Source organism: Sebastes fasciatus, chromosome 3, assembly GCF_043250625.1.
Source record: "Sebastes fasciatus isolate fSebFas1 chromosome 3, fSebFas1.pri, whole genome shotgun sequence".
NCBI classification, from domain to species: Eukaryota; Metazoa; Chordata; class Actinopteri; order Perciformes; family Sebastidae; genus Sebastes; species Sebastes fasciatus.
The window spans coordinates 14,283,743-14,311,716 of record NC_133797.1 but is presented as its reverse complement, the minus strand read 5'-3'; the positions used below and the strand labels follow the sequence as shown (position 1 = coordinate 14,311,716).

Sequence of the window (27,974 nt, the reverse complement as noted above, 5' to 3'; positions counted from 1 at the left end):
ATCAGGAGTCTGAGACCAAACATGTACAGACACACTTTATTTCCGCCTAACGTCTGACCTTAAAAAAACATTTTACAAAAACAAAGTTGACATTATCTGACATTAAGTTGAAGTTGGTGTAAAGGTTAAATACCAGGTATATTTAATCAGATACTTAAAGAATCAGCATGAATTAACTGCACTTGTCGGTGAGTAGTAATATCGGAAAAACGTTTGATTTGTTGAAATTGCCAAGTTACTATGAGGCGTTTCTGTTTTATCATGCAGTGTGCAGTGACATGTGGCTGCCAGAGAGGAGCTTTAGGAGTTAAATGTATCGTTCATATTATGCACCAGCAGAACGTACAGTATCTAGTAATCTAAGAAAACATGTAGGAGGAGTGTACAATAATTTATTATTAGTCTGGCTAATTGCCATTTTTGTGTCAAGATAGTTTCATGACGTTTTGATTTGGCACAGAGATTTTTCTTCCGTCTCCTAGTTGACTCATCCACCCCCAGATTTGGCAAGTGAGGAATTATGGAAAAAAATATGATTGTCGATCTACAGTATATATTAAAGACTGAAATACAGTGAGAGCGTAATAACATACCTGTATGTACTGAGGTTTTCAGTTACGCCGTGAACTGAGGCGAGCCCAACACACACAAGATGTCAGCTATGATTGAGCCAAAACCATTGTCATAATTCTGCTTCTTTCTTTTCCTTAAATGTCTCATAAAAGCATCAACTGTTTCAGAGTTAGGACAGGGAAAGCAGCTCTAGACAACAGAAACCCTTTGATACACATGAACTTCTAAAGCCAGACTCCTCCAGCTTGTGCTGACTGAGCCCCCTGTGAGTCCATGTTGGGAGTGCTCGACATCTGCCTTCACCAGTGGTTGGGACGAGAGGGGACTTGTGGAGGTCGCCTGTGTGAGAAGACCACGGAAAGACTTTTTACAATCAGTTTCTGATCATAAGCGAATCAGTAGCAGCTGACGGACACAACGGAGAAGGAAAACGGGAGGATTGCATACCTTCATTCACTCCTGCCCGGTTCTATGAACAGCCCAAAAGCTAACACTGTCTTAAATGTTACCATGGCAACCAGGGTTGCCATGGTAACAAACGGCTCCACCATACAGTAAGGTAGGAAGGAAGCGAGGGCATGCAAGGCTGCGCACAGAAAAGTGAAATGTTCTGCATGGCTGTCTCCATTTGACTATCATGCAAGTCAATAGGTCGTGACCTGGACTCTGTTGTGTAACTCACTGAGCTGTGCGCTGACGGCATCGTGCAGTGACAGCAAGTACTACATGTTTACTGCCATGTGCATGTACAACGGAAGATCAAACGACAACAAAACAAAGGCTTGGGGGTGCATGATAATTAAAAAAAAAAGAAGAAATTAAGCAAAGAAGAACAAGCACCAGCCACCACACCTCCTTTTTCTATTCCTTTATTCAGTCCATCACTTTTATTTATTCTTAAAGAAAGGCCTTTTTTCTTGCAGGATCTTTTTTTTCATTATGGCTTTTTAAAGGTGATATTGAGTAATTACAAAATATTTTTTGCTTTAGGCCCTTGGATACAGATTTCACCAAGAATGAGCAGTGGTGGGAGGTAACTGACGGTCACTGTCTCATTTTTAATTGGTCGACAAAAGAGAAACACCAAAACTTAACTATATTACACTTGAAAAATCTTGTAATAAAGTAATTAGCCCAAAAATATTGAAGCATACAAATTCCATTGGTCAATCTGATTTTAATAAGCTCATTTGAAGGCTTAGAGAATTTACCAACACATAAAGAGAGAATAAGAAGACTTTATCGAAAAGTGCTGCTTACTTAATGAGGTGCTTAGTGTGTAAGATTACTGACAAAACGTTAGCAAGTATACAACTCACAAAAACGTTACCTCTAAAAGACTTTTCTTACCATTATAGAAAAGTTACGAATATTTTTTAAAGACACATTTCATTTCAAATGAAACAATTCCAGATGACTTGCTGGTTCATAAACTTTAAGTTAATAAAATCATCAAATTTATCCCTTCTCATAAATTTCATCATATTCTTTGTTAAAAAAAATCTACCTACACATTAAGTCAAAAGTACATACATAATGTTTCTGAAATGCACAGACTGAAACAGCATCAGATTACCACTTACAGGAGGACAGGAAGGTTTGTAGTTTTAGGAATATACATGAAAAAGATGACTTTCTCTGCTCTAGAGGAATATAAAAGTGTAAACAAAAAGAAAGGCGTTTTCATATGTGTGTGTGTTTCTAGTCAAGCAGGGAGGGCTCTGAAGGACGTATGACAGTGGGTCGGTTGGGAGCAGCCGGGGGTCTTCTGCTGCAGGAAGAGAGAGGAGGAGAGGTTTTGGGGGGGGACGGGGGGAGGGAGAGAAGAAACATGCAAGGCAAAATATCATCAGATAGTCATGCACCAAAGATTCCCAAAACACCAAAGCCAGATCATACAGTACAACCCTTCACCAGCGGTCTCAATCGTCCAAGCAACTTCCACCAATACCAAAGCCACGAAAAGACGTCAGATTGTGTATGTGTACGATTTTACCTGGGAATCCCGGGCGGCAGCGCAGGAGGCACGCGGGCCGGCCTGGAAGGGACAAGAGGCACGACACCAGAGTTGGGATCTCCCGGGTAGGCCGTTTGGCCCGGTGGTCGAGACGGGACGGGCGGTGCTCCGAATGCCGGTGAGGGGTTGAGAGGTGGCGGAGGACCCGGGGTGGGCCCCCTCGCTGCTGGGGGGCGGCTGGGAGGGGGCGCTGTTGCTGAGGCAGGGCGGGACGCCGGTGGAGGACTGACACAGAGAGACGGAACGATTTTGAGTGAAGAGTTACATTTCAAAATGAGATGAATAAGAACCTGTAAGAGCCAATTATCTATATCTCTATATCATCTTATAGTCTATGTTAATGTCATACATTAGATATGTTCAGATAACATCATCATAGCTCATAAAGAGGTTTTATGCATATTTCTGATTAGTAGATTATGCAAAAATGATTATTTAAATTAGGATTATATAAATACAAGTACATATTTGAGTGGAGTTTGAGAACATAGTATTTCATTTATATGCATCAGGTGGCAGTGGTGGAATGTAACTAAGCACATTTACTCAAGTACTGCACTTAATTACGGTATTTGTACTTTGCTTGAGTATTTCCATTTTATGCTGCTTTATACTTCTACTCCACTACATCTCAGAGGCAAATAATGTACTGTTACTGTTCACTTATAGTTACTTTTTACATAAAAAAGCATATATGATGCAGTACTTTACTACTAATCTAAACATTAGTATACAAAGTATCTAAAAATGGCTCCACATTGATGAACTACAACATTAAATTGTATACATTAGTGACAAAAACAGAATAATATAATATTCTATAATAATATAACACTGTGAAAAGAGCCATTTAGCATAATGAGTACTTTTCCTTTTGATACTTAAAGTACATTTTGCTGATTATACTTAAATACTTTTACTTAAGTAACATCTTGAATGTAGGATTTAACTTGTAACAGATTATTTTTAGAATGCAATATTTATACTTTTACTTAAGTAAAAGATCTAAGTACTTCTTCCACAACTGTCAGGTGCCAATACCCTGAAGTTATTTTGGTGCGCATATGTAAATACAGTATGTGGAGAAATAACGGGATGCTGATTAAGCGATAGAAGGCTGCTAGCGGTTGACTGTGTAATAATGATTCTATGGTGATTTTTTATTTTCTTTTTTACATAAACACATAACAGCAATCGTGATATTTTGGTAGACCAGGATACACACCAAGCAGGACATTGTACAGTAGAAAAATCAACATGTCAGTGGCCTCTGGTGGCCAAACTATGTAATGGTGACACAGTTCCTAAATACCTAGTTTTGTATCTCTGCACTGACATCTGACATTACTTACACAGATACCCATATATCTGCAGTTTGCTAATATCAGTCCATATATTTGTGTTTATTCACGTTCGTTACCTTGGCTCCTTGGCAATCCAGTTGTCGTCTACTGGTGGAGGCACTGGGGTAGAAATAGTGGTGGTGCTGATGTCTCCTATGAGGACCAGGGCTTCTTTCAGAGCATGATACATCCTCAGCATCTCGTCTCTCCTCTGAGCCTGCTCCGGTGACTCCTCCATCAAACTACCCTGGTCCCCGGCCACGTACAGGTAGGAGAGCAGCTCAGACAGGATGAAGTCCTTCGCCTGGAGATGGGAGACGAAAAAGGAAGTTGATACAGCGAGACTATACAAGAGAGAGTTGTGTCCTCCAGTATGTCACTGAGACAGATCAAGCGGAACACGTACACTGTTGATCATGAGGTGCATGATGGTCTTGGGCATGAGGTCTCTGATGGACTTGTTGACGATGCCGATGTACGAGTCCACGAGGTTGCGGATGGTCTCCACCTGTCGCTCCAGCTGCGGGTCCATGGACACGGTGTCGCTAGAACTCATCGCATCTTCGCTCTCAGGCTGGAGGAGACAGACAGAGAGGGAGATGTGAGGGATGCAGAGGCAGAGATGTTTTGTTTGAGTGAGTGTGATCCTGAAAATGTATTGTCTTCCTCAGATTGCTATCACTACTTTGAGTGATGGGTTCCTACATGAACACACTATTGTCTGCCCATGCTGGACATGATTTTGGTTATTACACGTGAGCATTTTTTTGTGTTTTTGTCTGTGCACCAGTAGGTTTGAAGTGGAAAAATGAGGCAATGTTTGAATCAGAATCTGATGACAGCTGGTGGGCTCTTTGGTCACCGTCAGTTAAATCTGATCAAAGCATACTCACATTGTGGGTGTGTAAAACTCTAAAATTACATCAAATAAATAATACTGTAACTAAAGATGTCTTTTATAAAACTTTGATTCTTGGATTGACTGACTATTTATTGTTTTTGAGAAATACTTCATTTTAAACCAGGGGTGGAAGTAACAAATTACACTACAGGTAAGTGCCTGAACTGGACCCTAATTCAGCAGTTTCATGACATGATCATCACACGCATCTTGGATATATTTATATGCATATCTTGGTAATACATCCTACTTCAAGTGTATTTTTGCATGCATTTCTTTACATACAACATACATTTATACAGTTTGTCCATGTCTTTGGTTAATAAAAAAATTGTTATGTAGCTATTTATTCAATTCAAATTGTACACAAATATGAGGCCGAGTGGACTGGTAAAGCTATATTCTGCTTTGAGAATGAAGAGGAGTAGAGAAGTTGAACCTGGAGCAGATTGTGGAGGACCATTCAGACAGGTTAGTACAACAACACACTGCTGAACTCCTCAGATGAGAACATCAACAACCACTTCCTTGCATAGTTGCATGTGTGTGTTATGTGGTGTGTAAAAAATGGTGCAGTCTCTCCTTTGCTGTGATGTGTTTGTGGTTTATTTATATGTGTCCACGTGGTCAGCTTTGGTAATGTCTAGTTCTACTGTTGTTTGAAAACAAAGTTTCAGGCGCCATGGTGTTCATAGCTCATTTTATTTATTGTCGATCATTTTTGTTTAGTTGTCTGAGTTTTAATAATAATAATAATAATAAATTCAACTTATATAGTGCTTTTAAAGAACTCAAAGACGCTTTACATTATCGGGGGGAAAACGGTGTGAGACAAACGACACACACAGGTGCACTCTCATACATACACACGGACAAATGGGTAAGGGGGGGGCTAGGAATAGGCAGAGGAGAAAAGATGGGTCTTGAGGCGGGACTGGATTAGGGTGAGGGAATCAGACTGTTTAATGGGTTGTTGGAGGGAGTTCCAAAGCTTGGGAGCTGCCCTGGAGAATGCTCTGTCCCCAAAGCTGCAGAGGTTGGACTTGGGGGTGGAAAGTAGACCAGCTGAGGTTTTGTCTCTTTTCTGGTTAATTCTTGTGAGGCTACACTGAGGAAGGCAGTTGTATATTTATATAATTGATAATCGGTTTTATCCTCTCCGGGAACCATCACCTTAACGTGGTGGAGAGGTTTGTGTGTCCCTATGACCCTGAGGGCTGTGTTGTCTGGAGCCTCGTGCTCCTGGTAGGGTCTCCCATGGCAAATTGGTCTTAGGTGAGGGGCCGGACTAAGAATGGTTCACAAAAAACCCAATGACGACACGAGGCAGAGGAGGAGTTACCCGGCCCGGAGGAAGCCCGGGGCCCACGTCTGGAGCCAGGCCCAGACGGAGGGCCCGTCAACGAGCGTCTGGTGGCCGGGCTTGCCACGGAGCCCGGCCGGGGATACCCCGAAAAAGGAACGTGGCACCCCCCTCCTCTCCATCCTGTGGGCTCACCACCTGCGGGAAGAACCGCTTGGGTCGGGTGCGCTGCCACACGGGTGGCAGTGAAGGCCAGGGACCTCGACGGACTGGACCCGGGCGGCAGAGGCTGGCTCTGGGGACGTGGAACGTCACCTCTCTGTGGGGGAAGGAGCCGGAGCTTGTGCGGGAGGTGGAGCGCTACCAGTTGGATCTGGTAGGGCTTACCTCTACGCACAGCCTCGGTTCTGGAACCGTACTCTTGGATAGGGGTTGGACTCTATTCTTCTCTGGAGTTGCCCATGGTGTGAGGCGCCGGGCGGGTGTGGGGATACTCACAAATCCCCGGCTGAGTGCCGCTACGTTGGAGTTTACCCCGGTGGACGAGAGGGTCGCCTCCCTACGCCTTCGGGTTATGGGGGGGAAAACTCTGACTGTTGTTTGTGCGTATGCACCAAACAGCAGTTCGGAGTATTCGGCCTTCTTGGAGACCCTGAATGGAGTCCTGTATGGGGCTCCAGTAGGGGACTCCATAGTTCTCCTGGGAGACTTCAACGCGCACGTGGGCAACGATGGAGACACCTGGAGTGGCGTGATTGGGAGGAACGGCCTCCCTGATCTAAACCCGAGTGGTCGTTTGTTGTTGGACTTCTGTGCTAGTCATGGATTGTCCATAACAAACACCATGTTCGAACATAAGGATGCTCATAAGTGTACGTGGTACCAGAGCACCCTAGGCCGAAGGTCGATGATCGATTTTGTAATCGTATCATCTGATCTGAGGCCGCATGTTTTGGACACTCGGGTGAAGAGAGGGGCGGAGCTGTCAACTGATCACCATCTGGTGGTGAGTTGGGTCAGAGGGTGGGGGAAGACTCTGGACAGACCTGGTAAGCCCAAACGCGTAGTGAGGGTGAACTGGGAACGTCTGGAGGAGGCCCCTGTCCGAGAGATCTTCAACTCACACCTCCGGCGGAGCTTTTCTGGCATCCCTGTGGAGGTTGGGGGCATTGAACCCGAGTGGACGATGTTCAAAGCTTCCATTGCTGAAGCTGCGGCGGTGAGCTGTGGTTTTAAGGTCTTAGGTGCCTCAAGGGGCGGCAACCCTCGAACACCGTGGTGGACACCGGTGGTCAGGGAAGCCGTCCGACTGAAGAAGGAGGCCTTCCGGGATATGTTATCTCGGAGGTCTCCGGAGGCAGTTGCAGGGTACCGACGGGCCCGAAGAGCAGCAGCCACTGCCGTGACGGAGGCAAAGCAGCGGGTGTGGGAGGAGTTCGGAGCAGCCATGGAGAAGGACTTTCGGTCGGCACCAAAGTGCTTCTGGAAAACCATCCGGCACCTTAGGAGGGGGAAACGGGGAACCATCCAAGCTGTGTACAGTAAGGATGGGACACTGTTGACCTCAACTGAGGAGGTAATCGGGCGGTGGAAGGAGCACTTTGAGGAACTTCTGAATCCGACCAATACGCCCTCTATGGTAGAGGCAGAGCTGGAAGCTGATGGGGGACCATCATCAATTACCCTGGTGGAAGTCACTGAGGTAGTCAAACAACTCCACAGTGGCAAAGCCCCGGGGGTTGATGAGATCCGCCCAGAAATGCTGAAGGCTCTGGGTGGGGAGGGGCTGTCTTGGATGACACGTCTCTTCAACACCGCGTGGAAGTCGGTGACAGTGCCTAAGGAGTGGCAGACCGGGGTGGTGGTTCCCCTTTTCAAAAAGGGGGACCAGAGAGTGTGTGCCAATTACAGGGGTATCACACTGCTCAGCCTCCCTGGTAAAGTCTACTCCAAGGTGCTGGAAAGGAGGGTTCGGCCGATAGTCGAACCTCAGATCGAAGAGGAACAATGCGGATTCCGTCCTGGCCGTGGAACAACGGACCAGCTTTTCACTCTCGCAAGGATCCTGGAGGGGGCCTGGGAGTATGCCCATCCAGTCTACATGTGTTTTGTGGACTTGGAGAAGGCATATGACCGGGTCCCCCGGGAGATACTGTGGGGGGTGCTGCGGGAGTATGGGGTGAGGGGGGCACTTCTCAGGGCCATCCAATCCCTGTACGCCCAAAGCGAGAGCTGTGTTCGGATCCTCGGCAATAAGTCGGACTCGTTTCCGGTGGGGGTTGGCCTCCGCCAGGGCTGCGCTTTGTCACCAATCCTGTTCGTGATATTCATGGACAGGATATCGAGGCGTAGTCGGGTGGAGGAGGGTTTGCAGATCGGTGTGCTGAGGATCTCATCGCTGCTTTTTGCAGATGATGTGGTCCTGTTGGCATCATCGGTCTGCGACCTCCAGCACTCACTGGATCGGTTCGCAGCCGAGTGTGACGCAGTCGGGATGAGAATCAGCACCTCTAAATCTGAGGCCATGGTTCTCAGCAGGAAACCGGTGGTTTGCCTACTCCGGGTAGGGAATGAGTCCTTACCCCAAGTGAAGGAGTTTAAGTATCTCGGGGTCTTGTTCGCGAGTGAGGGGACGATGGAACGTGAGATTGGTCGGAGAATCGGAGCAGCAGGGGCGGTATTGCATTCGCTTTACCGCACCGTTGTGACGAAAAGAGAGCTGAGCCGGAAGGCAAAGCTCTCGATCTACCGTTCAATCTTCGTTCCTACTCTCACCTATGGTCATGAGGGTTGGGTCATGACCGAAAGAACGAGGTCGCGGGTGCAAGCGGCCGAAATGGGTTTCCTCAGGAGGGTGGCTGGCGTCTCCCTTAGAGATAGGGTAAGAAGCTCAGTCATCCGTGAGGGACTCGGAGTAGAGTCCTTGCTCCTTTGCGTCGAAAGGAGCCAGTTGAGGTGGTTCGGGCATCTAGCACGGATGCCTCCTGGGCGCCTCCCTTGGGAGGTGTTCCAGGCACGACCAGCTGGGAGGAGACCACGGGGAAGACCCAGGACTAGATGGAGAGATTATATCTCTACTCTGGCCTGGGAACGCCTCGGGATCCCCCAGTCAGAGCTGGTTAATGTGGCCCGGGAAAGGGAAGTTTGGGGTCCCCTGCTGGAGTTGTTGCCCCCGCGACCCGATCCCGGATAAGCGGTTGAAGATGGATGGATGGATGGATGGATAATCGGTTTTATGCACAGACTGCAGTGTCTGTCTGTTGGTTTGGACAAAGGGGATCTTGTTACTGATGTTGTTCCACTTGTGTATAAGTTGACATTTAATGCAATCTATTTTGTAGTCTATTCTTGACTTTAACAATAGTATTGTTTATCCCCCCCTTTTTTTTCTTCTTTTTTTAAATGTAATGCAGTAACGTTTACTCAGAGTACATTTTAACTGACCTACTTTTTACTTTTACTGAAGTAGCCTACATTTACTTGAGTAAAATGTCTTTTACAGACATGGACAAAATTGTTGGTACCCTTCCGTTAAAGAAAGAAAAACCCACAATGGTCACTGAAATAACTTGAAACTGACAAAAGTAATAATAAATAAAAATTTACTGAAAATTAACTAATGAAAATCGGCTATTGTTTTTGAATTGTGGTTCAACAGAACCATTTTAAAAAACAAACTAGTGAAACTGGCCTGGACAAAAATTATGGTACCCTTAACTTAATATTTTGTTGCACAACCTTTTGAGGCAATCACTGCAAACAAGCGATTTCTGTAACTCTCAATGAGACTTCTGCACCTGTCGACAGGTATTTTGGCCTACTCCTCCTTCTTTCTTCAACGGAAGGGTACCAACAATTTTGTCCACGTCTGTAAGTACTTGAGTACAATATTCTAGTACTCTTTCCACCTCTGCTTTTAACTAACGGTGGTCTTGGGCACAGCTCTAAGTTCTTGTCCACAGTAATGCAAATACAGTTTAAGGCACATCTATTTTTGTTTTGTTTTCACCTTCCATCCGCACTGCATCAGTAATTTTGATCATGAATCAGGGATCTTGTTGGATTCACTCTCTTTAGTGAATGACCTGAATAGACTAGTGTGGAAGGTAAACAGTGGATAGCTTTGGCCTGGATATTGGATCCCCAGTGTGCTTCCTGGACCAGCAGGAGGGTGAATTGAATGAGTAGTTTCACACAATGCGGTTGATGAACAGGGTATAGCTAAAAACAGAAACATTTCAATTTAAAGAAGGAAAAAAGTAAAGGAAAAATTGCAGACGAAACTCTCTGGCAAACATTTGTCACTGGAATACTTTGTAAACACAACGTGTTAACCGCCCTATTTAATATGTGAACACACGCCTGTGTACCTGGTCTTTCTCTGGGTAAACACCAGCTCTGAGGAACGAAGCCTTCCAGCTGTCCACATCCTCCTGAGTGTCACATGCCAGCTCAATCTGACGCAGGTCTTTATACACATTCCTGTAAGACACATGCTCAAACATTAACCAAAGATTAGAACAGAGGAACACCATAAACATGACTGTTTTATAGGATCATGGCAACCGCACCTCTGTTCAGTATTGAAGATGGCAAAGACGTGTTTGCTGGACATGAAGCCCTTCTCCGCATCTCTCAGCTTCAGGTTGTCGAGAGGCAGCATGTACTTCTTCTCTTTCTCCTGATAAAACACACACGGCTTGTAATGACAAATATAAAAGAAGGCAAGCTATAACAAATGAACCATCAACTTAGAGCAAATGAAGCTTTATACTATTCACTCTTTACTTTACCAGATGCTGTAACTTTTGTCTTTGAAAACAAGCCCACTTCCTCTCTATCCCATAGAAATAAGGCGAGTAAACTCTACATCTTTGTGCATTTACTGTCCCGTAAGCAGCCTTACCTCCTCATCTTTGTACCAGGAGAGAGACTCGGCAGTCAGGACAAACCAGTAGTCCTTGGATCCTCCCTTCATGATACTGATGTTGATAGTGAGCCAGCCTCTGCGGATCACCTGCACACGAGAGCCCACAGTTGACTAAACTACATACCCCACACAAGGGGTAATATGTATCTACAGAGAGCCAACACAATACTAAAAATAAAGGACAGACAAACACACAGAGAATTGGCATCAAAATACAGCACAACAGCCATGCAAGTGCAACAGTATCCTTCATAAAAAAAAAGAGCAAAGTGCAGTCAGATCAACCCATACTGTATGAACTGAAAATACACCACAAACGTAGAGACTAGGGCTGTCAAAATGAACGTGATGAAAACGCGTTAACGCAAATTTGTCCACCACTAATTTCTTTAACGTATTAGGCTAGGTTAAATAACGCTCCAAACTTACGCTAAATTTTGGCGAGGAAAAACTGGCATGGCCATTTTCAAGTCCCTTGACCTTTGACCTCAAGATATGTGAATGAAAATGGGTTCTATGGGTACCCACGAGTCTCCCCTTTACAGACATGCCCACTTTATGATAATCACATGCAGTTTGGGGCAAGTCATAGTCAAGTCAGCACACTGACACACTGACAGCTGTTGTTGCCTGTTTGGCTTGAGTTTGCCAAGTTAAGATTTGAGCATATTTTCTATGCTAAATGCAGTACCTGTGAGGGTTTCTGGATAATATTTGTCATTGTTTTTTGTTGTTAATTGATTTCCAATAATAAATATATACATACATTTGCATAAAGCAGCATACTTGACCACTCCCATGTTGATAAGAGTATTAAATATTTGACCAATCTCCCTTTAAGGTACATTTTGAACAGATAAAATATATGTGATTAATTCATGATTAACTATGGACAATCATGCGATTAATCACAGTTAAATATATTTTAATCGATTGACAGCCCTAGTAGAGTTTGAAAATAAACGATGACAGGCTCCAGTGAAAAGTCACCTTCTCTCCGTCCCACTCTCTGTCAGACTGATGGACAAAAAGACAAAGTGGAACAGACACACAGGGATAATAAGCGAACATATGGTCTGGGTGGTGTAACCACAAATGTATTATGGAGCTGGAGAGCTCACCAATTTGTCTCAGTGGCAAGCTGTGGTGTTTTAATAAAAGATTCCCCTGCTGTTTCAAAAGCATTTTCTTCATCGAACACCATTACAATCAAGGTTGTTTGGGCATAGACGAGCTAGGCGCCAAGGAGAAGGGCCGCCATCTCGGTACATGGTATGTGGCTCTCAAGATACATCCATGAGTGGAACTCTTTCACTTCCCCCCTCTTCATCGAGCAGCCACCACGTTGTTTCTCGACATGGCCCCACCCACCCAAAGAGGAAGTGACAAGTGGAGGTGCAGGGGGGTACGATACTTACAAGAATCTCTCCCTGGGCCATAAAAAGCAGGAACAGAAGAGGAGAAAGAGGAAAGGGAAATGGAGAGAAAAGACAATAGGAGCACAGACAAGAATGTGGAAATGTGAAGCAACAAAGGACAACAGTGAAAGGAGAGACGGGCTGAGGCAACGACAGAGAGAACAAGAAATGAAAGAACAGCAGGAGAAAGCAGCTGCTATGATGCTACAGTGTGACGGCTTTATGTAATGCAAAGGGTAGCTGTTTAAACGGGCGAGTTACCTGATTGGGCATGACTCTCTTCTTGGTGACGTTAGCAGCAGTCCTTTGCTGGGCACTGCAGGAGGAAGATTCAATAACATAAACTCTGGTGTAATATCCAAGGATGAAGGGATAGCCAAAAAAATATATATTATTTAAATATTTCTGATATCACTATTACCCAAGGCCACAACTAATTTCTTAAAGCCCAAGATGAAGTCTTCAACTGACTTGTTTTGTCCGATCAACAGTATAAAACCCAAAGACATTCAATGTATTGTCACATATGACGAAGAAAAGCAGCAAATCCACTCAAATGAGAGACTGGAACTAGGGAGTGTTGACTTAAATGATTAATCTATTCTCATAATGGTTGATGATTAATTTTCTGTCCATCGTCCAAACGATTAATTGAGTCATTGTTGCATCGATGCAGAATCGTACTTACAAAAAAATATTCTAATTGTAGAGATGTGGATATCTTTAGAAAGGCTAATGAGTACAAATTATTAAACAATCGGTGTTTCATGTGTGGGTCCCTATTTTTGAGAAGAGTTGCTCCCATGAACGAGTGGGAAAGCTCAGCGTTCAACAACATAAGTCAGAAAACAACAGAACTACCCCTGTAAAGGACTAGCAGTGCAGCCGTGCAGAGATTCTACAACTTCTTGGCTTCTCAGTAATGTTGACTTTGCAGTTTTGAAATACAAATGTTGGTGGTAATAGTTAAAGCCCAACTGGCCATAATTCGCTTGGTGCAGATATATACTTATTGACGTATATATTGACAGATGAGTAAGAAAAATGTGCAGTAAAGAATTGCCAAAGATATATTTGAGGTAATGAATAGGGGCGTAAATCACAATTTTTTTAACACAATACGATATTATATCGATTATATGAACAGTGATACGATAATTGCTGATATCACAAAGTCTGCCACGATACGATTTTGATTCAATTCACTTTAGAGGCCTGCGATTGATACAATCAGTTACATTTATATAAATTCACAAAAAAACTACTAAAATATTATTGACAATTTTACTACTGGGCTCTTCCAGACATTTAAATGAAAAACATTGTATTCTTTTTAATAAAAATAATTACAATAGACATCCTGTTGTTCACTGTAAAGTGCCACATTTCTCATGTTTAAGCACTGCTGTGAATGTTTAGGAAGGAAGTGCACTTGGACGGAGATGGTGACAGACGTGCCATGGGAATTTCAAAATAAATTTGATATTAGCATTGGCCACAAACATCTAGCAGGGTGGGATGGTTACTTTAAAAATGTATTCCGATACAATTACCTTTTAAAAAATGTAGTCAGTAACCTAATCCAAGTATCACAATATTAAATTTACGTAACTTGATTACTTTCCGTTACTTTACCTTACTATCAAATATGCTAATAAAGACAAGAGATAAGAAATATCAATAAGATGACTTTTATTTAAACTTTAGTACTATATATATATATATATATATATATACACATACATAGCCTATATGTATAGAGAGAGATATTCTTTAGGGTGCAGTGTTAAGCAGTTTGGGAATGCCCTGCCTGGTTTTCGCCACCAGGTGGTGCCTGTGAGTGAGTAACAAGATAAGTATAAGTTGTAGAAGAAGAAGTATTCTTCCTCTATTGTTGTTATTACCTGCCATAGCAAGAAAAAAAATATGTAGACACATTTCAGAGTGGGAATATATGCTGGTTTGTATTGTTAAGTACAGATAAATAATCGCTACAAGTGGTCCCAGCGTCCTCCACTTTTCTGCTTTATGTACAAAATAATGGCGAAATTTCCACCCAGTGAAACGATTTTCTGATCCTAATGAAACTCATTGATAATATCTTGAGTAAGCATCTTACTTGGCAAATCCAATGAAGTCCTCGTGATTAGTGTTGATGTAGGAGAGCTCAATGTCAATCAACAGCAGCACCTGAGAGGCAAAGCATTACACACATTATGTACACAAAGAAGTGAAACCTTACAAATGTACAGGCGGGATGCGTCCATCTTTCTCTCTATCACACACACACACACACACACACACACACACACACACACACACACACACACCTGGTCTTTGGTCTTGCTGTCTCTCTCTCTGACGTAGGTGGTGACGATTCTCTCCGTCTCTTCTCTCAGGCGAGGGTACGATCCCAGCTGTAGACGCACACACACAGAAAACACACGCACTGCTGCAGGCACCGTGATTACAGGACACACACCTGTGAACACTGTGTATCCTCACAAGCATCTACACCCAACCACTGACAGTAAATACACAGTATAAACACACAATATGAGGCAGGACATTTGACACATAAAGAGGAGGCATGCACTAATGAGCTCCGTATCAGCTTGAGATTTCTTGTCAGCTACGGATGTTGTGATGGCAATTAAGCTGTTACAAGTGAAAGAAAACAGTGAGCATTAGAGTGATATCATCTCAAGCTGATAGCGAGTCTCAACAAATCAGGGAGGAAGTGTGGAAAAAGATCAGGTTAAAGTCAAGAAAGAGATGAAGACTGGGTAGGGTCTGGTGTGTGTGTGTGGGGGGGGGGTTACATTATGGGTGTCAGTGGTAGGGCTGCACAATTAATCGAATATTAATCGCGATCACGATTTTGACTTCCCACAATTAAATGACCATGATCGATTGCGATATTGGCGTTTATGATGCGTGCTCCGCGCATAGATCAAGTGCTTCCTAAACTAACAGCTAGAGATGCACCGTCAATCAGCAGCTCGCTTCTGCTGGTCACACGCACACACACACACACACGTGCAGCCGCCACATGATGGTTTTGCGTTGGCACACGGCGGCACAGTCAGTACCGTCTCACACACACACCCACACAGAAGACATAAAGCTGCAATTTGTCACAACTGCAAGTCCAAAATAAGCCGTGGAAGAACAACCTTAAAAACTAGCCCTAAACTATAACCCTAAAAATCAATGAATAATTGTGATAAATAATCGTGGTTTCAATATTGATCAAAATAATTGTGGTTATCATTTTGGTCATAATCGTGCAGCCCTAGTCAGTGTTGCAGAAAAGGGGTGTATCTCGGGTGGTCATTGACAAGACAGGGTGGAAATCAGCCATAGTTGTGCCATTTCTAAGCATATTGCTTAGTGTGAGCGCGGGGATCTGATTTGATAAGTGAGGCAGGGTGAGGGATTGTTACGTAAATTACCAATCACAGTGCTGATGGGGTAAGTGGGCTGGTAGGGGGTCCAGGATCAGAATGGGAAAGGGCTCTTATAGGTTCGTCATTAAAGAGGGAACCACAGGGTAAGGCGGGTGGGACGTGTGCTGAGTGAAGCCTTAAAGCAGCAGTGAGGGGGAACGATCAACAATAACAGACGACGACAAGTTAGTTGATTACATTTTTTGTGACTCTCTTTTTCCTCCTTTGACTGCCACTCTTTGCTCACATGTGTTTCTTCCCTTCACTCTCTCTCTCTCTCTGCATTCATCACTTTTATAATCTGTCTCTCCGCTGTTCCTGTTTACCTTTTCAGTGCACTTCCTGATCAGGGTGACAAGCTCGGTGACGACGAGGTCGACACATTTCAGACATGGGTCTTTCAGCTTAATGACCTGCTTTTTCACTATGGCCTCAAACGCCAGGTCTGGGGTGAACAGGCCTGTCCTGTGGTGAGGCATCATGGGAGTTGGAGGTTTAATGTCAGGTGAAGGAGGAGGCGGTGTAACATCGGCCATGATGAGGATAAAAGGAACGGTGGCAGAAAAATGAGAGTTGGATGGAATAGTTTGGGGAAATAAGGAAAAGAGTTTCAAAAAGGAAAAGAATATGAGAATATGAGAAAAAAAAAACAGGTATTTAGTTAGTTCTACTTCATGTACAGAACAGAAACAAGCTGCAGGTTCTCAATAGTGTTCATTGCAATTTTAGCCATGCTAGCAGCATGGCTCTATGGATGGCAATGTCAGTCGGTCCATCACTTTGGTCCAGACCCAAATATCTCAACACCTATTGGATGGATTGCCATAACATGACAGATGATGAATCCTAATCACTTAGGTGATCCCTTAAATTTCCTCTAGCACCACCATCTGGTGAAAATCTCAACTTGTCCAATACTACTTTACTTTAATACTTTTGCTGCTAACAGGCTAACACGCTAAACTAAGATGGAGAACATGGTAAACATTATACCTAAGCATCTGCGTGTTAGCATGCTGGCGTTAGCTTTTAGCTCAAAGCTCCACTGTGCCTAAGTACAGCTTCACAGAGCCGCTAGCATGGCTGTAGCGCTTTAAAGGAGCAGTGTGTAGGATCTGGCGGTATCTAGCGGTGAGGTTTCAGATTACAACTCTTCCTGTGTGCCAAGCGTGTAGGATTGTTACGGTGGCCACCACGAAAACGTAAATGGCCCTCTCTAGAGCCAGTTGTTGTAAGAGTAGAGTGCTTAGAGTGTGTGTGTACGTGGAAAGTGAGTGGTGAAGCAAGAGAGAGAGAGAGGCAGCAACGGGAGCGAGTAACGTTATCGACTCCGGTCCAAGCAGGAAAAGTTAACAGAGTTTGGTTTGTCCGTTCTGAGCTACTGTAGAAACATGGCGGACTCCGTGAAGAGGGCCCGCTCCCTATGTAGATATAATTGGCTCATTCTATGTTAACAAAAACACAACAATTCTTATTTTCAGGTGATTATACACTAAAAGAAAACATTCTTATTAATATTATATTCCATTTCTGCCTATAGATCCCCCTTATTGTTACACACTGGTCTTTTAAGTCTTGTGTTAGCTGTAGCATAAAACCAAGCCTGCAGCTTGTTTTGTAATGAACCTGTACAGGAACATGTAACAGCCCGTCTGTTTCTAACCACACAGCCTCTCAGAGACACCACTCCAGTGCACTGCGTTACAGCCAGGACAGTCAAATATATCCACTGATGTTCATGCATGTGAACTTCAAAGCAGGGCTGTAAAAACTGAACCGTTCCTTTGAATTCATCCTTCATTTTTCAATCCAAGATGCAGAAATGATGTCCAAAACCACATAGCTAAAAAACTAAAACGGCTGCTTCATAAACTGGCACCAAAAGGGCCCCTGGCAGCTCTAAAGAGTTGGCTGGTCTCTGTGGAGTGTATGTACGGGTGTGGCAGCCAGGCAGGAGACCATGCAGTGATACCTTATTAGTGCACTGTCTGACTGTGTTGATGAGCTCCTGGATGACCAGGTCGATGCATTTCAGACAGGGCTCTTTCAGCTTAATGATCTGCTTTTTCACTATGGCCTCAAACGCCAGGTCTGGGGTGAACAGGCCTGTCCTGAAGGACATACACACAAGACAGACATGGAGACGTGGAGCAGGAGAGGGAGGGTAGATGGACACACAGGAAGAGCGTCAGACAGGCACACGGATGGAGGAAGACAGGAACAGACACACACTGAGGAGGACCAAATGAGGACCAAATGAGGAGTAGTGGAAGAAAAACTGGAACAAGTGGAGTGGAAGACAGCCATAACAAGCAGCCAGGGAGACGAAATAAAAACTGCTCACAGATAAAAGAAAAGAAAAGAAAGACAGACAGATGAGACAGCACACTTAATAGAGACATGAAAAAATGTGACAGACATTGACACTTGAAGACAGAAGACTTTATAAAGCTGAGAGGACACAAATAAACAGGGAAAAAACTGGCAGACAGGTGAGCAGATATGAAGACAGCAAAGGCAGATGTGTGCAACGTGTGATGTGCTGTTTGCAGGCTTGCCTGACTCCGTGGATGTTCTTGATGGCATAACTGATCTCTCTCCTCAGCTCCTTCTCATCAAACTCCATCTAAGATACAATGCAAAAAAAGATTATGCCAAGTCTTGACATAGCCTTTGGGTTGGTGTGCCCTTTCTTAGTGTTGAACTTAGGCAACACAGTTACAGTATGACAACAGTATTTATAAAGATTGCTACATCAGTAGTGTAAATACAAAACAGTGACAGAACACATTGTTAACTTAACCATGACCGCTTGAGTTTACCCTCAGAAACAAACAAATCCTTTGACACAGTTGTTTTTTCTGTTAACGTGAAAATAAAAGAGAGCAAATATAAGAGAGCAGGCATACAAGAGGTTGTATGTCTCCTCCGACCAGTCGAGTTTCAGTTTACATCCATGTCTGTCAACATTTTTTATCACTTCATCATTTTATCCTGTTAGACATTTGTGTGAAATTGTCATAATTAGCATATGAATTCTTGAGTTATGGCCAAAAACATGTTTTGTGAGGTCATAGTGACCTTGATTGAATTCCAAAACCAAATTCTAATCAGTTCATCCTCGAGTCCCAGTGGATGTTTATGCCAAATTTGAAGAAATTCCTTCAAGGCGTTCCTGAGATATTGCGTTCAAAAGAATGGTACGGACAGACAACCCGATACACATAATGCCTCCGGCCACAGCTGTCGCCTGCGTGGAGGCATAATTATATGTGACTTATAACTTAAGTTAAAGAAAAAAACAGCTGAAATTCATGCAAACACCAATAATAGACTAAAATTATAAGCAAGCATAAGCTTATTAATCTATAAAACATAATAATAATACTCATGATGAAAATGATCACCTTCACCAGCTCGAAGGGAAAGCGCTCATGGAAGATGCGGTTGATCTTTGCTCCACCTGACAAGTTGGAGGTGTCCACCTGATCCCCAGATCCCTCGATGCACTTTTCAAAGTCCACGCCAAACTGCTGCACCATCCTACAGGTTGTACATAGTACACATGAAAAAGTCTTAACTTCTTCAATAATGTATTAGTGTGTCTGCGTGTGTCGGTATGTGCATGTACTGACTGGAGCAAGGCCTTGGTCTTGCGTGTGGGGTCGTCAGGGCGGAAGTTCTTATACTCCTCCACCTCTTTCTCCAGCGATAACAGCTGGCTTTGCAGCTTACTGCGTAACCCTGGTAACGTGTCACGGATGTGGTTGGTAAGTTGCTGGAGAGACAGAAAAATAATAGATTTTTCCAAAATTTGTGGAAGTCACTATACCTGTTTTTATTATAAGCTCATGAACTCCGATCAAACGGTCAAACTAGGCAGCGCTGATCAAATATGAATCAATATCCTGTTACTGTAATGCCTATTTCTCGCCTCAAATGTTTTCAGAAACATCTTGTAGTGTACTGTTTAGCTGTTAAATGAGAAAGTTTGCTCTGGCTGATGGGCAGTGCTTGATTTTGGCTTTTGGTTTTGAACATGGCTGCTGAGTCACAACCTTTCTCATTACACAGCTAAACAGTTCACTAAAATATGTTTCTGAAAACATCTGAGGCGAGAAATAGACATTACAGTAACAGAATATTGATTCATATTTGATCAGGTGTGTGTCTCACCTGATTGAGGGTCTTCTGCAGGTGTGGTGTACCCATGCGTTCTGCAATGTGTCTGTACCCGGGGTGGGACAGGAAGAACTTCCTCTCAGCAGCCAAAGCAGCACGGATGTCTTTCTTTCCGTCGATGTCCTTTTGACTGCGGTTCACCACCCCGATATAACCTAAAAGAAAAAGCCCAGACAAGGCAAAGTAGTTTTTTTTAACCTCATTTAAAGGAAGGGTTGGTATTACTGTTCAAATACACTTTTTGTTATATTAGTGGAAATTCTCATTACATCCTGAAAGCAATCAATAAATCAAATGCTCTGACAAAAAAAAGTTTTAAAAAATCCGGTATCTGTGGCTGTTGCGGGACTGTAATAATCCCGTCCAATCATTTAATTTGGCCCGAATGAAATCGGGCCGGTCTATATGTCTACCTGCCTGCGTGCACTCTGCCCGTGCACTCATTGCGGGTCACCGGAGTCTTCCACAAGCTGCTAGCTTGACAGATGTGAGTACTAACAATAGCCATGTTTGTTGTTTAAGTTGATTATGATACTTTTGGAGGAGTGGCTTTGGAGGGAGGCCTGAAGCGACGGACTATCAATGTTGCCGGCTTGGCGACCTTCTCGCTGGATTTAGCGACTTTTGGAGCTAGTGCTGCTAGCTACTTTAATCGGAAAAGAGTTGGCAACACTGGGCTCGGTTTTTCGGTTGGATAATTTATTTAATCCGTACTCTTCTCAGCATTACCAACCCGACCTTTAACATCATTTGTTGTTGTTTCATTTCAAAACTAATGTGTAGCATTACAGAGCAAACATAATAAGTTATATGTCACTGACTGCTCCGTACTGTATATGTGTGTCTGATAAACTGTTGATTGTTCCAGTCCCTGGTTGCAAATATCCGTGTGCTGGGATATGACTGTGGGTTAGACATAGTGATATTTGGCAGACTTGGCCATGTTCACAGGGTTAGGCTGGTTAGTGAGTCTTGATTGGTAACCTGACCCGCCAGATGGTTCGTTACCATCTGGGAAGTCGTCATTGGAAACTGTTTGGAAAAGGCAGGCACTTTCAAAAAGTACTTGGCAGGTGATTGGATGAACAATCTGTTGATTAAACTCTTGCCGAAGCCGGTCGGGAAAACATCTTTTCCATCGAGAAAAGCCTTCAGTGCCGTTCTTTGCCCTTCTCTCCAGTTCTGATATAACTGATGCTATTTTGGCTACACTAACCTCTATCAGGAGTCGCCATTGTTGTTATTTAAAATGAACCGTCTCCTCTCCATGTCGTCTCACATTCCTAAACCACGCCCATAACTGCCAGTAGCTCCTCACAGGACGCTGATTGGTCCGTGTTCTGGCTTGGCGGACACAAATGCATTACTTGAAGCCTGACGAGATGGATTTTCGTGTGATATTATTGCCTCACCTCTGCGGAGCGGCAGTAGTTTGTTTTCCAGGATGTCTCGTGCGTCCGTCCCCTCGTCCATCAGGTCCAGCTTGGTGATCACACCAATGGTCCGTAGACCTAAAGACAAAAAGGCACTATTGATAATACTGATGTTCGAGTATTCACACATGGAGCAGGGATTTTAGGATTAACACGGATAATTTAGGCAGTTAAATTCTAATAACCCACAGTGAACAGTGTTTTAGCAGTATTTTGCAGTCTGTTAAAAAACGCACATACAGCACACACACTGCTTAAAAGATATAAAAAAGACATCTACAGCCATGGGGTTTGCAGCTATTCGGTCATAAACCAAAGTATTATTTTTTATCTGATGATGGCATTACATGGAAAGTTAAGGGTAAAAATGCTAAACTGTAGTTAATATCCATTCTACAGTTACAAGCCTATACTTTAAATAACATCTTCTGGATTGAATGAAAGAAGGCCAAAGGTGGGGATGATTCAATTTAATTAAATGTCTAATAATCTTATTCAATCCATCTATGCTGCCAGGAAGTCTTTTAATAATGTAACTGTTAATTATTCTGACGAGCCGGCTCCTGCACTGAGGCAAAGATTAATCGAAAGAAGAAGAGTGATAATGGCTGCAAGCTACAGCAAAAAAGTAATTAGCTCTGTACCAAATTAGAGCCAAAAAAAGGTAACATGAAGAAAAATTTACAGAGAAAAGGTATCCAAAGACAGATTAACATGACCACACACACAAACACATGCTTTCTTCGAGGTCTCGCAAGGTCCCCTTACCCTGAGGGTCCACCTCCTTGGAAATCTTGAGGGCGTCGGAGTTAGCCAGGTCCATGTTGGCCGGGGTGACAGCCAGGATCAGACAGCTCTCCTTGGTGATGAACTGCATCAGCATGTCCCTGATCTGAAACTCGATGTCGTGAGGCTGGTCTCCAACGGCCACTTTGGTCATCCCCGGCAGGTCGATCAGGGTCAGGTTCAGCACTGAGAGATGTTGATGGGGCAGTAGACAGGAAATAAATCAATCAGAGGTTGAAAGCTTGCAGCTAGAAGGCTGAGTTTGTATGTGTGTGTGTTACCATTAGGGGAGTAGACACGGAGGTTGATGGGGACGGAAGAGATGCCCTTGTTGGATCCGGTGATCCGGTCAGTCTCTGCTTCAATCTCCTGGCGGACTTCGTCAAAGTCCACAAACTTACGTCCCTTACAATGCAGGAACTCTGCATACTCTGCATGGAGACAATGAGAGATTTAGACAGGAGAGAGGGCGATGGACTGATGGGAGGTTTAAAATAGAAACAAATATGATAAGACAGAGATTGTTCAAAGTAGTGCAGGAACTTTGAGGGAGTTTCTATCAATGTTCAATTAAACAGAACTGTTAATTTTGGCAACACACATCAGCCTCTATGTCCTGAAAAACCTGGATTTAATAGCGCAAACCCTTTCCCGACTGTTTGACTCATGTGTACGACTTGCCTGCTTTATTGTTAACCAGCTGAAGAATGAGAGGACGACGGGTGACGATACCATTTCCTCTGGGCAAGAAGTCCCTGAGAGAGAGAGAGAGAGACAGAAAGTTAAATACACACAGACAACTTAGGGACAAGGATATTGACAAGCAAATGTCTGTTTGGTTGACAGACGTGTGGCATGTCACAAAAATATGTTAAATCAAATGTTAAAATTAAGGCTGTCAAAGTTAACGCGATAATAACGCAAAATTAGTTTTAACACTACACTACTACTAACGCAATCGATCTACCGGAGGTTGTAGTCAAGTCGGCACACTGACACACTGACGGCTGTTGTTGCAGGTTGGGCTTGAGTTTGCCATGTTATGATTTGAGCATATATGTTTTATGCTAAATGCAGTACCTTTGAGGGTTTCTGGACAATATTTGTCATTGTTTTGTGTTGCTAATTGATTTCCAATAATAAATATATACATACATTTGCATAACGCAGCATATTTGTCTACTCCCATGTTGATAAGAGTATTAAATACTTGACAAATCTCACTTTAAGGTACATTTTGAACAGATAAAAGATGTGCGATTAATTTGCGATTAATCACGATTAATCATGGACAATCACAAGATTAATCGCAATTGAATATTTTAATTGATTGACAGCCCGAATTAAAATAGGATTAAGAGAAATCGAGTACATTACACCCTGATTAAGTATTCAGCAACATTATGCTTTTACTCAGTAAATGAATACAATCTGGGGAAAAAAGTCTGTGAATATGTGTCGGCTTCTACCAAAATAAGAGCACAAGCTCTAAAATTGATCCCCAGTGTCTAAGCATGTACATGTGTGCATTATTGATGCAAGGCAGAGATTGACTTACAACCCTATTCATTATAAATAGTGCAAAGAGAAAAAAAAACACGTCTCCCAGTTTCCCCTTCTCATCACATACACGTTCATCAGAATGGAAACTCCTGTTCAATAGAATTGTGATCATTTCCAGGTCACTGACTACACGTCTCTCCAGGCGATGATGGTAATATGTCTGTGTCTGTCTGTCCTTCTGTCTCTGTGTTTGCCAGGTCAGCAGCAAAGCCTGAGTTTCAGCGTTCAGCGTAAGGTAAGCAGGCCATACACACACACACCCACACACACACTCACACCCTGTGCCTGTTGTCCACTGCTGACAGAGCAGTCCGGATGTTACACAACAGTGATTCCCATCCTCTTTCCTCATCTCTTCCTGTCACTTATGAAAGCGCAACATGAATAACACCATTACCAACAAGACAGTTAATCCATTAAATCATTGTGTCATTTATCCAGTAAACATCCCAACCAAACATTTGCTGGGTACAGCTCCTCAAATGTGAGGATTTGGGCTCTTTTTGTTATTTTTTCACACTTTATAGTCTAAATCAAAGGTCCCCAACTAATCGATTAGTATCGAAATTCATCTGTAAATATTTGGAGTATTGATTAATTGTTTTAGTCATTGAAAGCCAGCAAAAATGCTAAATATTTTCTGTTTTCAGTTTCTTGACTGTGACAATTTGGTGCTGTTCCCTGTTTTTATTTTCCATCGCACATTGAAAATCTTTTCATTTTGGACTATTGGTTGGACAAAACAAGACATTTGAAGGTGAACACATTTGAATTAATAAAAAAATAAAAAATCAACAGATCAATAATTAAAATAGTCATTAGTTGCAACTCTATCCCCAACCTTTCTGACTTTTGGCCCTTTGAAATGAAGCAGTGACTACTTGCCACCCCTTCTCACAGCTTACATACTGTACGAGCACAAAAGAGTGATTATTCCCCTCAAAACAACTCAGATTGTTATGCTTGAATAAATGTTAGAGGCTTGAAGAGGTAAAACCATCCAATATTTCACAAACAAAACAAAATAATTATAGATTTTTATAAAAAAAAAAAATGTTTTTTCTTATCTTCTATCTCATGCATCATCTTGTGACCCCTCAGATTAATCATGTGACCCATTGGAGGGGTCCCCTTCCCCAGGTTGGGAACCACTACGTTCAAGTAGAAAATAATAAATAGATTTAGTTGCAGCACCGACTGACTAAAACCTACTCCAGCTAACTGAAAATGAATAAATTAACTGATCTCACGAGGGCTGATTAACAAACACGAAAACAGCGGCGTGGCCGCCTTCTGTGGGTATCTGGTACCCAGTGTGTCATATACACATGACAGTGCAGCTGGTGACATCACTGATGACCCCAGCACAAACGCATCAATGCCCCTACTGTCTCCCCCAGCCACTGCTTGGGACTCAGAGACAAAAGGCAACAGGAAAAAACGGAGACGTGGCTGGCTAATCCACATTCCCTATCTCTTGGACAACAAGTGAAATCATTCTGACATATAGAAGAGTCAAGTGTTCCCTTTTCTGGGCACCTTCACTTGGAGATAAAAACGCAAAGCTACTACGGATATCTTCAGTAGATCAGGCCTGTACGGCAGCAATGCAGCCATGTCTTCTTCCTCTTCCCTTTTTCCTCATGAATAGATTTTCTCCCAAGGCTTGTTAAACTGGCTAAGTGATTATTTTACATAAACTGAGCAGAGTGATCCTAACATATGGCATTAATGCAACAGTTGGTTTGCTGCTATTTGTCATCAAAGCGGGTCCACACAACTGCTCATTCAAATTCCTTTATACTCATTCATCAACCTCACAAGGAAATTCAGCAGTGCAGGCATGCTGGGAGCGCAGACTCTGGGCATTTTTAATTTGTACTTGTCAGTGTATTTGTACTGCCTCCTTCAATACTTCACCTCTCTCACAATAACCTCATCAAACCTGCCAACAGTCTTTTTGTACCTCACCCTTGAAAGTAAAACATTGACCTGACCTATGTAATGTGACGTCTATAAAGATGAATTTACAACCCAAGGCTAGGCAGTCTCAAGGAAAAAACAACCTTTGTAAATGTTTGACAGAATGGGCCTATAATATGAAGCAGCAGCTGCACAGATCAGTGCTAATATGAGAACAGTAGTAATATTGAAATATTTGCAGATCATGGTACACATTTGTGGAATGTCTTCTGTGGGTTACAACTAATAAAGTCCAATAAAAACGTCCATATTGATTGAGGGACGAAAACTGTGGCGAAATTGTTTTAAAAGCTGTATAAAAGTGATTTTAGTCCAGAGCTCCACATCCCCAAATCTATAAATTGTGTCTTTATATATTAGCACTGATCTGTGCAGCTGCTGCTTCATATTATAGGCCCATTCTGTCAAACATTTACAAAGGTTGTTTTTCCCTTGAGACTGCAAATATTTCACTATCCACAAACGTGTATTTTGTATTTGTGTTGTGTAAAGTCACATCCACAAAAATACAGGGCGATTTGCAAAATACACATAACTTACTCTGTAAATACCTATTTTAAGGTTTACATGTAAAGTGATATCTACACGTTTGTGCATCTATTTCGCATTTGCAGATCGCTTCCTGTGGATTTGTGGGCCACATGACATTTGCGAAATAGATGCACAAATGTGCAGATATCACTTTACATGTAAACCTTAAAATACCTATTTACAGAGTAAGTTTTGTGTATTTGCAAAAAAAAACTGTATTTTTGTGGATGTGACTTTACAAAACACAAATACAAAAATACATGTTTGTGGATGGTGAAATATTTGCAGATCATGTTATTTGTGGACTGTCTTCTGTGGATTACAATTAATAAAGTCCAATACAAACCTCCATACATCAACAGCTGTTTGTTTTTTCTTGTGCGTGCGTAAAATGCGTGATTAACGGTCGTGAATAGCTCCAGAATGGAAAGAAACCGTTTGGAAAAAAAAGAAAAAGAAACCGTTTGGAACTGGGAGGCACCGACTCAGAGCGCGTAACCATGGTGCTTAGTTGGCGACTTTTACGCAACAGCTCGGCGTAGTTTGTCTTAAAAACAAGCAACACTCACAGACTACAGTCATTAAAGTAAAATCACATTCAACAATGTCAGATTAAATCCAAGACTACATATAAATGAGTACAAACCTCCCGACGAAATTCTCCAACACGGAGCTCTTCCCTGCGCTCTGGCCGCCGACCACCGCTATCTGCGGCAGGTCCAGGTTGCAGGTCTGTCCGATGGAGCTGAAGGCGTCCTGGAGCTTGTTGATGAGCGGGATCAGGTCTTCCATGCCCCGGTTACCCATAGCGGCACCTCGGTCAGCCCAGCGGGCTCTTATCCGGCTCTGCTCCTCCGGTCAAATGAGAGCCAGAGAGGGTCGCTCTCTTCCTGCAAACCAGAAAGTTCCCAGATGGCACGGCCGCAGTTATGCCACGCTCTCTGTGAGTTTATTTCATTAAAACACACGGCAGTTTAAGAGTCAGGAGTCCAGACTGCACTGGCGAGGTCACTGGCGGGGTGTTTGCATGATAAAAGTAGCCACATTAAACCCGAAAAACTTCTGTCATCATCCGGTCAGGCGACACCCAGCCTCCGCCGGAGATCGTGGCTCCGCCTCCAGCGTCACTTTCCCCTCTCTCATTGGTCAGCTGGGACGTCTGTCAACATACGTCATCAGTTTTTTGGACTTGTACTTTGAAATAGGAGGAATGGAAAAATCTGTTTATAGAAATAATAGTAATAATAATAATAATGATAATAATAACGATAATGATAATAATGACAATAATAACAATAATTATAATGATGATTACGATAATAATAATAACGATAATAATAATAAGAATGATGATAATAATAATAATAATGATAATAATAATGTTAGTAAAAATAATAATAATAATAATAACAATAATAATAATGATAATAATAACGATAATGATAATAATGACAATAATAACAATAATTATAATGATGATTACGATAATAATAATAAGAATGATGATAATAATAATAAGAATGATAATAATAATGTTAGTAATAATAATAATAATAATAATA

General features: G+C 42.8%; 1 protein-coding gene across 5 annotated transcripts; it reads right to left on the bottom strand.

The window, feature by feature from the left end:
- Nucleotides 1-20: 20 nt before the first annotated feature.
- Nucleotides 21-27,524, bottom strand: dnm2b (dynamin 2b). Of its 5 annotated transcripts, none has more exons than XM_074629161.1 (20): nt 27,059-27,508; nt 23,017-23,090; nt 22,617-22,766; nt 22,318-22,521; nt 21,529-21,627; nt 20,111-20,271; nt 19,570-19,712; nt 19,342-19,477; nt 18,493-18,560; nt 17,907-18,045; nt 14,816-14,902; nt 14,605-14,675; nt 12,747-12,801; nt 11,044-11,154; nt 10,709-10,818; nt 10,508-10,619; nt 4,340-4,507; nt 4,011-4,237; nt 2,570-2,815; nt 21-912 (listed from the first exon to the last, which is right to left on the bottom strand). In XM_074629161.1, exons 1-20 carry the CDS (start codon nt 27,217-27,219, stop codon nt 873-875), a joined length of 2,562 nt encoding a protein of 853 aa, XP_074485262.1. In that variant the 5' UTR covers nt 27,220-27,508; the 3' UTR covers nt 21-872. The 5 variants fall into 5 exon arrangements, with proteins under 5 accessions (XP_074485262.1, XP_074485260.1, XP_074485259.1 ...); XM_074629159.1 differs by lacking the exons at nt 21-912; nt 17,907-18,045 and adding exons at nt 1,735-2,344; nt 16,261-16,399 and having other exon boundaries at nt 27,059-27,524; XM_074629158.1 differs by lacking the exon at nt 21-912 and adding an exon at nt 1,735-2,344.
- Between the last annotated feature and the right edge of the window lie 450 nt (nt 27,525-27,974).

Bases quoted from the DNA above. Each gene is read 5' to 3' on its own strand.
- dnm2b (XM_074629159.1), bottom strand. From the start codon at position 27,219: ATGGGTAACCGGGGCATGGAAGACCTGATCCCGCTCATCAACAAGCTC. The intron at 21,628-22,317 runs GTAAGGGGACCT...TTTTGTCTTTAG, and splicing joins CAAGGAGGTGGACCCTCAGG to GTCTACGGACCATTGGTGTG. The intron at 11,155-12,746 runs GTAACTCGCCCG...TCTCGTGTGCAG, and splicing joins AGAGAGTCATGCCCAATCAG to GTGATCCGCAGAGGCTGGCT.